The sequence below is a fragment of the Schistocerca serialis genome, chromosome 1 (assembly GCF_023864345.2).
Source record: "Schistocerca serialis cubense isolate TAMUIC-IGC-003099 chromosome 1, iqSchSeri2.2, whole genome shotgun sequence".
Classification (NCBI taxonomy): Eukaryota; Metazoa; Arthropoda; class Insecta; order Orthoptera; family Acrididae; genus Schistocerca; species Schistocerca serialis.
This window is the reverse complement of record NC_064638.1, coordinates 355155184-355170758: the sequence shown is the minus strand read 5'-3', so window position 1 is coordinate 355170758 and position 15575 is coordinate 355155184. Positions and strand designations below refer to the sequence as shown.

At 38.9% G+C, this 15575-nt stretch overlaps 1 protein-coding gene across 7 annotated transcripts in view; it reads left to right on the top strand.

The window, feature by feature from the left end:
• The window catches only part of LOC126470107 (nicotinate phosphoribosyltransferase), a 124784-nt gene that overhangs the window by 19661 nt on the left and 89548 nt on the right, over positions 1-15575 (top strand). For 6 of the 7 annotated variants that reach the window (XM_050097693.1, XM_050097727.1, XM_050097737.1 and 3 more), the window contains exons 6-7: positions 8426-8544; positions 8725-8918. In XM_050097693.1, the coding sequence (XP_049953650.1) occupies positions 8426-8544; positions 8725-8918 (313 nt within the window). The remainder of the gene's footprint in view (positions 1-8425; positions 8545-8724; positions 8919-15575) is intronic. The other variant, XM_050097704.1, reaches the window with a different exon arrangement.

The following is a 15575-nucleotide window of genomic DNA, read 5'->3' as shown; positions in this document are numbered from 1 at the left end:
CGCAGTTTTAATAGAGCAATGTACGATGCAGCCGAGTGGTTGTGTGGTTGTGAAGTGAAAAATGCATTTTTCTGTTTCACCTGTCTTCGTACAAATAGTACTGACAGTGCCTGGACTAAAACTGGTATCACTGACTTAAAGAATTTTCACGCAAAGGTGAAAAAACATAATTCCAGCGAAAAACAAATTAACTTCGAGCTTTGGAGGTAAACTACAATAAACGCCTTAAATTTAGAACTGAAAACACCAAAAATATTAAGCAGCCGCAAAGTTAACATTCATCGCATTAAAGATCTCTCCGAAACGCGTCTTTTCATATGATTTGCTGCAGAGTGTCAGAAAATGTAATGATGACGTATAAAAACACTAACCAAAGATTTTAACTCGAAGTTAGCCTCTAATGATATTTAATAAATACCTGATTATAGAAGACACAGTACGTAAAATTATGGGTAGAGAGTGATCTGCCCACCCCCCTTCCCCTGAATTCTTAGTTGTTTATGTCAGACTAATCTGTAACGTAACCAGAGGTCTATATTGGCTCCGATTGATAAATGCCGCAGCCTTCCCCAGTATAGAAACCACGAGCCGCGCCTGATGGGGACTGTTGTTTTTCTGTTTATCAACATTAATATTTTCATCATTTATACCTGGACTACTTTTTGTGCCAAACATGAGATGTCATTGCAATATTTTTGTTTCTCTTGACATAAAAAGATGAGTCATTTTTGCTAAAGATTCTACGATTACCCTCTTGTTCTTGTTTGCATTTATCAGTCTTGAAGATTAAGCACTGATCTCACAGTCTTTCTGTAGTAACTGTATTTGTGGTCATTTCCCGTCCAGTTACCTTCAATTTTGCAGTTGCTTAAGTCTTTCATGACTTGATCCATCCACTGCAGGTCTTCCAAGAGGATACTGGAAAGTTGCATAGGTCACACCATTATTCAGGAAAGGTAGTAGGAGTAATCCACTAAATCACATGCTCGTATAATTATCATCGATATGTAGCAGGATTTTGGAACATATATTGTATTCGAACATTATGAATTACTTCGAAGAAAACTGTCTATTGATACACGTCAACACAGATTTAGAAAACATTTTTCTTGTGCAACACAACTAACTCTTTACTCACATGAAGTGTTGAATGCTGTTGGCGAGGGATTCCAAATTTATTCTGTATTTTTAGATTTCCAGAAGGCTTTTGACACTGTACCACACAAGTGGCTTATAATGAAACTTGGTGCTTATGGAATATTATTTCAGTTGTGTGTTAGCATTTGTGATTTCCTGTCGGAGAGGTCACAGTTCATAGTAATTGACAGGAAGTCATTGAGTGAAACAGAAGTGATTTCTGGCATTCCCCAGGTTAGTGTTCTAGGCCCTTTACTGTTCCTTATTTATATAAATTGGGAGACAATCTGAGCAGCTGTCTTAGGTTGTTTGCAGATTACGCTGTCATTTATCGACTAGTAAAGTCATCATAAGATCAAAACTAATTGCAAAACGATTTAGGAAAGATATTTGTATGGTGTGAAAATTGGCAATTGACCCTGAATAACGAAAAATGTGAGGTCATCCATATGAGTGCTAAAAGGAAATGCGTTAAACTTTGCTTGCATGATAAATCAGTCAAACCTAAGGGCCATAAATTCAACTAAATACCTAGAAAGTACAATTACGAACAACTTAAATTGGAAGGAACACATGTAAAATAGTGTGGGGAAGGCTAACCAAAGATTGCGTTTTATTGACAGGACACTGGGAAACAGATTTACTAAAGAGACTGCCTACACTAGGTTTGTCCACCCTATTTTAGAATACTGGTGCGGGTTGTGGGATCCTTACCAGATAGGATTGATAGAGTACATTGAGAAAGTTCAAAGGAGGGCAGCATGTTGTGTATTATCATGAATAGGGGGGAGAATGTTACTGAAATGATACAGGATTTGGGGTGGTATAATTAAAACAGAGGTGTTTTTTCACTGTGGCGGAATCTTCTCATAAAATTAGGGAAATGTGAGCTTGCACCATAAGATACAGATGTTTGTTTTTTACGTTTGTTGTACCAGATTGGAGTAATAGAAAACCAATGTGAAGGTGGTTTGATGAACCCTCTTTCAGGCACTGAAATGTGTTTTGCTGAGTGCGCATGTATATGTAGATGTAGGTAGGTTGCTTCAGGTGTCCTCATCTTGAGTACAAAGGGGTTCTGGCATGCAAGACACTTGTTCAGCCCAGAAAAATTCTCACACACAAATTTTTCTGACAATCCATGTACTGTCATACATTTCTTGATTCTTTATCTTTCTCCAGCCATCCAAATTCTGAGCTAGACCAAAGGTCTTCCTCAGGATTTTTCATCCTAATTTTAATAGTTCCATGTTTATAGCTTTAAAGCTGAAGCTTTTCGTTACATATAACACGTTGGGAAGCATTACTGCATATATTCTTTTTTGTTTTGCTGGAGATGCTGTTTCATACCAAAATTGGTTTGGATGAATTCATAATCCATTATGTTTGCTTCAAATTTAATTTGTGCTTATTGAAACAAATGTTTAACTATATACAATAAACAAATCCTAAGCTCGCTGTGGGACATTGTGTTCCACTCCACTGATAAACACCGTCACTGGACTAGGTTCCTCAATTTCTCAACAGGTTGCTGCCTACCCTCTGTCTTTTCATTTTTAAAACCACATTGGCAAAATAACATCGCCTTATCATAATTCTGTGCTGATGACACATCCTGAATTTCTTTCCCTAGCATTTCAATTTTACCCGTCCTTGATGTACAGACTCATCCTGGGCATTCTTTTCCATTGTTTTCTTTCATTCCTGATTTCTGTCCTTAAATGGCTTGATTTCTCAGTAGCTGAAGTATTGATAGGTAGAAGGTGTGAACATGTAGAAGCATGTATGTTCCTTTTTGTAGGTTCCTGTGGGGTCCTGATTCTGATGCATGTACGCGTAGTGGCATCAACACAGTGAAATGCAGTTCACTCAGTGTGACAAAATTTTTTGGAGTTTTTTATGATTTTGTAACAGCGACATTAAATTTTTGAAGATTATGTTGCAAATAATCCTGGGTTTGATGTAGACTGTGATCAAGAAAAAATTTCAGTAAGTCTTATAATCCAGATTTCAGTTGAAAGTGCTTTTAGTACATTATTCCAAAGTGGTTTTATTTTCAAATATGCCTTTTTGTGGTAGGATTATAACAAGAAGATAGGCATCAAGTAACATCAAGGGTAAATAGTGACAATACGAAGTGTTTTCAAAAAGAAACCGAACTTTTGCTGTATTAGCTTCACTGCTTATTGTACAACATTTTAAGCACTCTCCTCTTCAAAATAGTCCCGTCTACTGGCAGTACACCATTCCCATCATTTCTTCCAGTTTTTGAACACCTCCTGGGGCACAGGTTTCTCATTGCATTGTCCTGTATCTCATCTATGGTTTGGAAACAATGTCCTTTCAACATATGTTTCAGTTTGGGGAACAGGAAAAAGTCTGCTGGGGCTAGGTCTATAGAATATAGTGGATAGAGCACAATGGGCATCAGGTGTTTGCTAGATAGCTGCAGACAAGGAGAGATGTGTTATCTGGGGGCATTGTCATGATGCAACATCCAGTTCTAGTTTCCCACAATTCAGGCCTCTTCATGTGCACAGCATCCCTCATGCCCCTAGGATTCCCTTGTAGACTTCCTAGCTTGCCATCTGACCACGGGCCACAAATTAATGACGGATAATGCCTTCGTAGTAAAAAAAACGCAACCATACCACCTTGCTCTTTGACCGACTCTTGCATGTGCTTTTTCCTATTTTCATAAACATAGTCATTAAATATTTCTTTGTGTGACTACATGCTAATGCAAAATTACATCTAATTTTTCACTAATGTAAATGTTGTCATCTTTCAGTTTGATGGCACTTAGGTGGCTTGCTTGTCAGTGTTGCTGCTTATTTATTCAAGCAGTTTCTCATTTGCCCTCACAAGGCTGTGTGTACCATTTCTGAGCTTCCAGCACAAAAAAATGCACTGCATTTGTTATTAATGTCACGTTAGCACGTGTGAAAAAGAGAAACTTACTAACAGCTTCTATAAAATAGTGACATTGTTCTTATGATTAGAAAGTATTTTCCGAAAGTATTTGTGTGGAGTGTATCCTTTTATGGAAGTGAAACATGGAAAATAGTGCAGGCAACAAGAGACTAGGTACTAAAGTGCGCGTCATTTATGTTGGCGGCCGAGTTTAGGTTCGTTCTGCGCATCTGATGTCACAAAACACAGTCAGCCAATGAACAGAGAACGACGTTGCCAGATCTCGACTGCAGTGCAGAGCATGGATGAGTGTCTTCAGTTTTAGAAATGCTCAGTCATAAATAAAGTAATAGAACAAAAGCAATGTCTTGTGGCAGACTTTCTTTTATAGAAAGTTTGGAAAAAGTAATCTTTATACCAATTGCTTCATATACTATTAATTAATTAAACCAAGCAAGCAATAAGACTCCTAATTCAGGTGATAGCAAGGAAAGGTGTTTGTATCAATTTCACGAACCGCTTTTTCGCAATAAAGAACAGCGGTAATTGTTTATTTCCTATTGCACTTCGACGAAGCGTGAGTAATTCATAGTCATACCAACAGTGTTTGCCAATATTTTGCGTTATGTGTTAGTCCTCATGGCGTTCATTAGTCAGACGAGCTGCGTTAGCGTAACGGTTAAGGTGTTGGGCTTCTACGCGAAAAGTTAGGAGTTCAAACCTTGTGCAGTGCTTAATATTTTCATTATTTAAAAACAATATCGAAGTGCCTTACTTCACGAATTATATTCGTTTGAATGCAATTTTTTGAAATTTCTAGTGCTTTGTCTCTCCATTTACCCTTTCACTGCTGCAGACGCGTGCTCCCTGCATTCTGCGCTGTGCGCGATTTTGTCATCACTGCACTGCTCGCCTGTGCAGACACACGGTGTTCCCACTGCTTTGACACACTTATCATTCGATTTCACAAAAACTATTTGGCCCAAAAATTTGATTTTTACACGTCTTCTTGACTGATACGTTCCCCCCATAAATGACTTAATTTTGTTTCGATGTTCAACGCAGTTATTAAGCAGCATTAAATGTAGTAAACCATTGCACGAAATTTTGAAGAGTTTGCAGAGGTAGAAGTCCATAGCGTATACTTTCCGTATGGTCGATTTTAGTTGCCACAATGTTGAGAATGAAATGTGGACAAGGTACCTAAATTTCACATAAAATTTACTGTATAACAATATCTCATTTAATTTAAGTACCACAAAGGTGTCGTATGTAATATTGAGAAATATTCCCTCTTTCGCGACTGTAATAAAAGTTTTATTTACACCGGACGTGTTTGGCTTTATTTTAAAGCACTTCAATCAATGAAAGGTATGGCACATACACAATGGTACTCATGTTCTCTTTCTTCTTTTTGTTCCACAGTCGCAGTTTTACCAATGGTACTAAAATATATTCCTCTTCTGCAACTGTAATAAGCGACTTATTTAGACCAGACGCGTTTCTCTCTTTTGAAGCATCTTCAGTGGACAGTATTTTGTCTCCTCCATTGCCAAGTCGCTTTTCGTAGTTTTGTGCTGCGGTAACAGAATATTCAATGTTTGTGTTGGCTGATCAGTGTTTTAGTAAATAAATGATGTTTGTGTGTGCCACACACAAAAATTATATTTTACATAGCTCAGAGCACTTCACTGATAGACGGTATATTCAAGTCCTAATGTTTTTGTAAGTCCACAGTTTTGTTTAATGTATTTTGTCTACTTCCTTAGCTCAGTGTAAATAAAACTTTTGTTACAGTCGCGAAAGACTGAATATTTCTCAATATTACATACGACACCTATGTGGTACTTAAATGAGATATTGTTATACAGTAAATTTTATATGAAATTTAGGTATCTTGTCCACATTTCATTCTCAACATTGTGGCAACTAAAATCGACCATACGGAAAGTATACTCTATGGACTTTTACCTCTGCAAACTCTTCAAAATTTCGTGCAATGGTTTACTATATTTAATGCATAATAACTGCGTTGAACATCGAAACAAAATTAAGTCATTTATGGGGGGAAGATATCAGTCAAGAAGATGTGTAAAAATCTAATTTTTGGGGCCAAATAGTTTTTGTGGAATCGAATGATAAGTGTCAAAGCAGTCGGAACACGATGTGTCTGCACAGGCGAGCAGTGCAGCGCAAAGCATGCCTGTGTAGCGCTACATATATTCGACGGCAGAAGTTAGTTGTGGCGGCACCTACCAACATTTTTCAGAACTTCCGCTTACGTTGCACTTGATTCTAAGCCACAAGCGGTTTTTTGGATTACAAAAACCGGGTAAAAAGTGCGGCTTAGATTCGAGTAAATACGGTAGCTTTCTCAGCTTCTTCATATGCCAGAGTGAGCTATTTCTTCAGGTATCTGGTCTTTTCTCCTAACAAATCTTCAAATCTTCTACTTCCTCTGGTGAATCTAATACATCTTGCTTCCTTGTGTCCCTTCTGTTTCTGCTGCAATGGCTACTTCTTGAATTTTTTAAACATAATATGCAAAACAATTATGCAGGATAGTTTAGTAACATAGTCCACACCATGCATTCTTTAAGATCACAGTTTTAATAACATTAATGGTACAAATACTCAAGTGCACCTTTCTTTGTGTCTGCTCTATTCCACAGCTACCAGGAGAAGAGAAAATACAGTTGCCTTTGCCTAGAAGAACAGTGAAACTACCACTAGGTGCTAAATGGTTGGATGTCCACGAATCTTAATGGGATGTGGGGTTCGGAGCTTGTCTTCTCTGTAAAGTAAGATAGAAGGTAATCTGTGGCATCTCTGCTGAAAGAGCACAATGCTGGTGTAAGCACAAGTTTCTAGGAGCACACTGTTCATGAACATGGAGCAGACCACCCCTACTTGTTCGAATATTGATCCAACTACATCATCAATTATGATTGCAGTGGGCACGGGACTATAGGGATTCAACCATCAATCAATGGAAGAGTGTCAGCTCTTCAGGTGAATCATATTTTTGCTACACTAGATTGATGGTCATCTCCACAAACACTGTCATTGAGGCGAATGAAACGTGCAGAATGCCTCAGATTCTGGCTGGTGGAAGCTGTATTATGCTATGGAAGACATTCTCCTGTGTTTCCTTGGGACTTGTGGTAGTAATCAGACACATACTGACAGCTGTGAACCACCTTCATCCCTTCGTGCTTGATGTCTTCCTCCAATGTGATGTCATTTTTGAGCAGTATAATTGTCTGTGTCTCAGAGCTAGAAGGGGCTACAGTGGTTAGAGGAGCATTATAGTGAACTTGCATTAATGGTTCGATGATGAAATTCAGTGGGTCACTATTGGGCACCATCACAGTATACAAAAATCAGCTGCCCATTATTAATGTGAATTACATGATCTGTGCACAAACATCTGATGCCACGTATCTACCAACAAACTGTCGGATGCCAGGTCCGAAGAATTGGTGATGTATTTTGTTCCAAAGGTGAACATACATCTTGTTAAGTGGTGGTCCTATAATGTTTTGGCTCATCTGTGGATAAATGATGTTGCTGTGATGCTTTTGCCTTAACATGTGGTAATGTTTACCTTGACTTGTTCCACACCCTTGAAGGTTCTCCTTCCTGATGAGATCTACAGTACACAACAAATGAGTGAGTCTTCAGTTTTGACAGTGACTGGAGAAGCATTCAAAATGAATTATAGTTCTACATTGTTGGAGGACACTGGGGATAGTTGGGGGAAAGGATCAGCAAATAGCAAAATAGCTGTTTTGACATTCCATGCTTATGGTGAAATGGCAGTAGTTTTTAATTGCTTTGTCTTTTTTCATATTTACTTGCTACATTACATGTCATACAATTTTATTCAGAACTTCTGTATTTATTTTCTTAATGAGTGAGTGATAGCAGAATGCCTTTGCTTTGATATTAGCCACCCTTTTCACATAACTCATTCTTCCATTCAGCCTTCTGCTCACTCGGGAAGTGTAACTGCAGTTTTATGAATTCTTTTGCATCCGTTAACTACCTAGATGTCCTTATTCACAATTAGCAGCTACCAAAATTTTATTTACTATATGACTGCTTCCTGCGGATATTAGTTTGTTGTATAAACTAGAGAAAGGAGCTCCAGATACAATTATTGTTTGGCATTAATCATTTCCTTGCACTTTCCCTGGTTCTACTAGTCTCAGTGGTAAGTTAGTTTTTGAAGTAAACACTTGTGTTTTGTTTCAGGGGGTAATACTATTCAGAAATATGACATTATTTATTGATTCCTTTTCTATTTTGATTTCATTGTTTTTGTTACTCTTAAAGTAAAAAATGTTTCATATTTATATGGACATTCCATTAGGTGGATTTGATGGGACTAGCAATGTTCTGGCTGGCAAACTGTATGGCATCCCAGTAAAAGGAACACACGCACATTCATATGTAACATCATTTTCTGATGTGAATGAGCTCAAGAACAGAGTAAGTAACTTCATTATACATTTGCTTAAGTAAATAAAAAGACAAAGATAGATAGTGTAAGAAATGATAAGTCGCTCTTGATATTACAGTGCCTTGTAAAACATAATTCAGTAAATCAAAATCTAATACTATTTTTGTAGTTTTGCTCTTTGAGTCTCATAATCAATATCACTATTACAGTTCTTGGCTCATCGAACAACGGGCGTGAAGCATGACATGTTGCCGTTGTGTATAGAATGGAGAAAGAAATTATCAGCATTGCTCGATATCTCTGACAATGAAGCCTCTGATGGTGAAATGGCAGCACTTATCTCCTTTGCAATTGCATTCCCAGAGGGTTTCACAGCACTCGTTGATACGTATGATGTTAAGAGGTATCTTAGGGCGAGCTTGCCTTGCATGGGGAACACAGGCACAGCTTTTATTTGTTTTTGTCTGATGTCACTGTTACTTTTATGTGTTACTGAAACTACAGATCAGCTAAGAAAATCATAAAATTTGTGTTGTATGGTTTTGTCATTGTGAATGTTGCTATAGCACTTGAGAAATCATTTAAGTACTGAATTCTGATACATTAAAACTTGCTTTTTGTGCTTTTGTTAAAATGGATGTGGGAGAATTTATGGCTTGAAAATGGTTTCAAATCCTGTCCATACTAAAGTGAGGCATGTTTGAGGAGAGGAGGCAGGCTAGAAATGAACTGAAAACCTGAAAAGTGTTTCAGATATGTATGATAATTAACCGTTGTGTGAATATTACAACTGCATGCCAGACCACAGTTGACGTGAAGATGGTTCTCTGTTGTGCTGCGTCTTCCTTTCAGAGTTATTTGAGCACATAAACTCTTTCTGAGCAGGCCTTGGAAGGCCCAACAGTACCAAATGGCCACGTGTCATCTTCAGCCTACAGCATCATTGGATGCAGATATGGAGGGGCAAGTGATCAGCACACTGCTCTCCTGGCCGTATGTCAGTTTACGAGACCGGAGCCGCTACTTCTCAATCAAGTAGCTCCTCAGTTTGCCTCACAAGGGCTGAGTTCACCCTGCTTTCCAACAGCGCTCGGCAGGCCAGATGGTCACCCATCCAAGCGACAGCCTGACAGCACTTTGGTGATCTGATGGAAACCGGTGTTACCACTGCGGTATGGCTGTTGGCATTTGAGCACATACTTATAATTATTATTTGTGATTTTTAGTCATTCTAAAGATCTTCCTATCAGATTCTGTAGGATTTGTATTTCAAAGACACATTTCCTGCTGAAGGTTAACATTGCTACTGAGTTTAGCTATACGGGTAGTGTAGACTGGCTTTCACTTGAACATTTGCTCAGTTTTCTGGCAATATGATGAGTAGAGCGTTACTGGTTACAGCTATACATCAGCCAAAAAGGTTATTTTAAAACCACAGTGCTTTACCACATGTGGAGCTGAGAGGTCATATGCATTTGCTTTCTCTGGCCTTTGAACTGACTGGCCCAGCCAGCTATAGGGGGGCATAAAGCTTAATGGACTCTGAACCATGATGCAGCTTAGCATTTTTCATGTATACAAATCACTGTTAGATGTGGAAGAAGGGATAAATGCCAATAGAAATCCTGGAACCATCTGAGGGCTGAACCCAGTCCTTTGGATTGTGGACTGACACTGATCTACTGAGCCACCAGACTAGATAATAGAGTTTATTCCACGTGGCATATATTTCCCTTTTACTATCTAATGTATTTAACCAAATTTGTTGTGAAAGCCTTTACTTTACATTAAATATGAGATGCAGTATCATCCAACATATGTATCCATAATCTGATAATCACATGAATGGAAGATGTCTTGTATAACTAGTTTTTAATAGAAGTTAGTCAGGGTTGACTCCGTGCAATTGACTTTTGTTTCCATTTAATAATTTCTTTAAATTTTCATCTGACAGTATAACTGCATTTTAAAGCTCTGTATGGTAAATTTCAGATTGCCAGATGGATAACAGCATCATCTTCAAACATTGTGTTAACAGATTTCCACCAGTCTTCTTCCCTTTGCCCAGAGACAACAATTACTAAACTTGTCACAATATTGCTCCAACCAGTTAATCATTTAAGAGGAAGCAATGTGTATTTGGGCGGCATTTTTTCATAAAAAGCAAGAATCGTCTACTTGTTATTTGATTGACATTGTGATTAAATGGCCTTAAGCTGTGAGTTTTGAACAATGTCCAGAGGTTTTTCTTTGCTTTTTGACGCCCTTATCAAGAATTCACAGAAAGTGAAATTTGATGTTTGCTGACAATACTGATTAAATAGGGCACTTAGCTCCACAGCACTTTGTAATGTAATATTCATTTGCTGTGCGAGTATGTTTTTTTTTTTTTTAATTTTTTACTGAAATGATTAATGGTGCAATTTCTAATAAATTACAAGCAACACTTGCTACTCGTCCCTCTAGGTAAAACAGCTACACAAAACATTCTTACCTTAGTCACTGCTGATGTCCCTTTTAAATGGTTATTTTGTCCCTGAAGGAAATCCTGTAGGATAATAATGTGGGCTAAATCAGATTATTTTATGTTTAAGCCTAATGTTTATTTCAGAAATCTGCATATAGATATGTGAATGGTGGCCTTACACAGACAAAACTGAGAAATCAGTTGAACAGTGTTTAAACCAATATTACAAAATGTAATGACATACTGCAAGCAGACCATTTACACTCAGTAGCAAATCCAAATAAATATAAGCAAGCCATGCATAAACTCACAAAAAAGTACCAAAATGTTCAAATTTTTCTCTGCAAAATCTCTCTGAGATCACAGCGAAAGCTGAAGTTCATCAGTTGTCAGTGCTATCATGACAGTTGCCTAACAAATTCTACACAAAAAGCAGCAAATATTAAGGAACACAGATGGCTAAAACTGTCCAACAAAAATAAAGTTTGTGTGGCACAAAAGAAACAGTCACTAAAAGCCACATGAAACTCTCTAAGCTCTGAAATATTTCTAAGTGCCCAGCTCACAACCACCAGTAATTTTTTTTAAGTCCCACAGATGCTAACTTAGGCCATGCCATACTATGCTCTGGCTGTCCAATCTCACTCGACAATCTTACCTAATGAATGCTCACCAACCAAAGTCCCCATGCACAGCTTTGCTCACATCTTTAAGAATTTCGTTATGTGACCACTACTCTACTCAACTCATGTGTTTACAAATGACCACCATTCCAGTTTTGAACATTTATTTCACATTTATACATTTACCAGAACACAGAGTAAACATTGATGGTCAATGTTGGCATTGAGCTTGCCTCACCATCACAATTCATATGGTGTACCTAGTTTTCTCATAGCGTGTCTGTAAGACATTTTATGTACATTCCATATAATATCACAGTTTCTCCATAATCCGAGCCACTGGAACCTGTGGCTTTTCCACTCACCCAGCAAACAAACCTTGCAGTTCCACAGTCAGGATATTCGCCTGCTGACCAGACGTGCCTGGTTTGTGCTAACTGCCTTCCCATTTCCAGTGCTTCTCCACCTGACCAGTCAGACCACCCTGGTCCTGCGTGTCCCAACTAAATATATCTGTTCCGATGGAAAATTTTGTGAGGCATCCTCTTTTAATGTTACTAACCAATATATAATGGCTTTAGTGGGGATTAATTGCCAAGTAAAAATCCAGCAAAATAAATTGTACTGTTCAGTAAAATTTGCCTCTGGTCGTAATATGTATGTAGTGGCATATTTGAACGTTCAGGAGAACATTTTCCTTAGTGACATCAGTTTATTTGTTCTGAGTTAAACTATTGTTGGTGTAAAACTGCTGTTTATACCTGGTTTCGATTCCCAACACCCTTTGAGGCTGGGAAAAACTGTATTGGACATTGGGAATTGAGCTTGGCTATAAATAGCAGTGTGAGACCAACAGTAGTTTCCAGTCTAATTGGAGCCCAGGCAGTGAAGCCACACGACAACAAAACTCACAGCACTTTTGGGGGGGGGGGGGGGGGGGGGGGGGGGGGGGGCCTGGATCTGAAATACTGTGCATGAATTGGAAACAACAACTTGCCAGCAGAATACTCAGATGTACAAGTACACCGTTAATCAGTCACGCCGGGAAAACCTGAAATATTACTGTGTGTTTGTTGCTGCCCTCTAATGTGTTCACACATTTTCCTCTTGCTACTTTGAAGAAGTTGCTGTGGGCAACTTTGTTTTTCACTAAATGTATCATTGTGTTCTGATAAAAGTAAAGGCAGTAAGCTGTTTTGATTAGCATGCATATTGTTTTCTCCTGTTAAACGTCTGCAAAAATTAAGACTGAAAGGCAAAGCTAATTTACACTCAATTTTTTTTTTTTTTTAATGTAGTCTATGGAACATGCCTTACAAATTGACTGTTAGACACACACACTCATAGAAATGTAGGATTCAGCAGTTTTGATGGACTTTGTTCACTATCTCTAATTGAGGATTGGTGAACCATTGACCAAAGGAAATTGCATGGATAATAAGCTGATGGGAATAGAGAGAGTTACACCATGAAGCACAGTTCAACATTAATAACTTTGTGGAGATATTTATCACTTAACTGATACTAAATGATTAAGCCCTCATTCCATTTTGAACAATGACCATCATCGACATCAGACTGGGGTGTGACCTCCTCCCCGCCCCCCCCCCCCCCCCCCCACACGCCCCCTGTTTGGAGTGAATACAGTCTTGTATTCTTCAGATCGAGCGAGGAGACTCAGTGGTAAGCACCCGGGACTCTCATTCAGGAGGATGATGGTTCAAACCTGCATCCAGCCATCCTGATTTAGGTTTTCCGTAATTCCCTAAATAGCTGCAGGCAAATGCCAGGATGGTTCCACTGAAAGGACACAGCCTATTTCCTTCCCCGTCCTTCCCTGATCCGAGCTTATGCCTGTCTCTAATGACCTCTTTGTTGACGGAACGTTAAACACTAAAATCCTCCTCCTCGTATTCTTTAGGGTATGGAAGCGAACAGCTTCCAAATATCACCCTGACGAAATTCTGCCCTTGCTTGAAATGCATATGATGTCGGTTCATGAAGATTGCTGGTTGGAGGCTTGTATAAAAGTAAAATGTCTTCCCATTGCATCCTAGACATACATACATTGCAGGAAAAATCATTCTTTTGAAACACAACTAGCTCTCTATTCTCATGAAGTACCGAGCGAGATGGCGCAGTGGTTAGCACACTGGACTCGCATTCGGGAGGACGACGGTTCAATCCCGTCTCCAGCCATCCTGATTTAAGTTTTCCGTGATTTTCCTAAATCGTTTCAGGCAAATGCCGGGATGGTTCCTTTTGAAAGGGCACGGCCGATTTCCGTCCCAATCCTTCCCTAACCCGAGCTTGCGCTCCGTCTCTAATGACCTCGTTGTCGACGGGACGTTAAACACTAACCACCACCACCACCTCATGAAGTAATGAATGCTGTCGATACAAGATATTTTTAGATTTCCAGAAAGTTTTCTTATCAAATTGCTTGCCTATGGAGTATCATCTCATGTTATAAGGTCATCAGACGATCAAAGCAACTGCTAAATGACTTACGCAAGGTATCCGTATGCAACAAGTGGCATTTGACTCCAAATAGTGAGAAGTGAGATTACCCACGAGTACTAAACGAAATTGCTAAATTTCGGTTATGCAGTAAATCGCAATAATCTAAAAGCTGTAAATTCAACTAAATACTTAGGGGTAACAATTACAAATAACTTCAATTGGAATGATAATGTAGATAATGTTGTGGGGTAAAGCAAACCAAAGATTGCGATTTATTGGTAGAGTACATATAAAATGCAACAGATCGACTAAAGAGACTATATACATCATGCTTGTCTGCCCTTTTCTGGGGTATTGCTGAGCAGTGAGGGATCCGCATCAGAATGGACTAACAGAGGACACTGAAATTCCAAAGAAGGGCAGTTTATTTTGTATTATCGCAAAATAGGGGAGAGAGTCCAGCTGATATAATGCATGAATTAAGGTGGCAGTCATTAAAACAAAGGCATTTTTTGCTGCAGCAGAATCTTCTTGTGAAATTTCAATCACCAACTTTGTGCTCAGAACATGAAAATTTTCTGTTGGTCTCCATCTGCATAGCGAGAAATGATAGTCATAATGAGATAAATCAGAGCTCACACAGAAAGATTTATGAGTGTGGAACCGTAGAGAAATAGCTTGATGACAGTTCAATGAACCCTCTGCCATGCACTTAATAATTTTGAATTGCAGAGTAATCATGTAGATGTAGACGTAGATGATTGACAGGTCAGGAGACGAGTTATGCCAGTCAAGAATCCACATGTTCCTCATGGTGCTTGTGGTGTGAAGTGCAGTGTAGGATCTTACATTATCCTCCTGAAAAATGTCATTTGGTATGTTTGTTGTGAAGGGTATGATAACAGTGTTTAAATTCTGCCACTTATTAGCAGGCATGCAGCTTTATTTCAACAGTCCGATTGTCATTTCAACAGTCCGATTGTCATGATCAGTAATCCCCACACCATAATTCGAGGATTTGGAGAGGTATGGGTCTTGAGAATCTTTACTTCCTGTGATCTTTCAGCAAATCATCTGTGGACCTGTTGACATCAGTCTGGCTGCCACAAACAGAAGCGAGGCTCTTTGCTGAATTACTGAAGGTGGAGGATGAGATTAGTGTTAGTTGACAACGAGCTCATTACAAATGGAGCACAAGCTCGGATTAAGGAAGGATGGGAAAGGAAGTTGGCTGTGCCCTTTCGAAGGAACCATCCTGGCATTTGCCTGAAGCTGTTTAGGGAAATAACAGAAAACCTAAATCAGGATGGCCGGGCGCTGGTTTGAACCATCGTCCTCCCGAATGTGAATCTCGTGTGCTAACCATTGCACAACCTCTCCTCGTTGCTGAACGGCACCAAATGTCACCCAATGTCTCAGGTCACTTTTCCTCTACAAAATGCTAATTTTTTTTTCTGCGATATGGTGTCTATGGTAGACAATGCATGACAAATCAGTATACTAACTG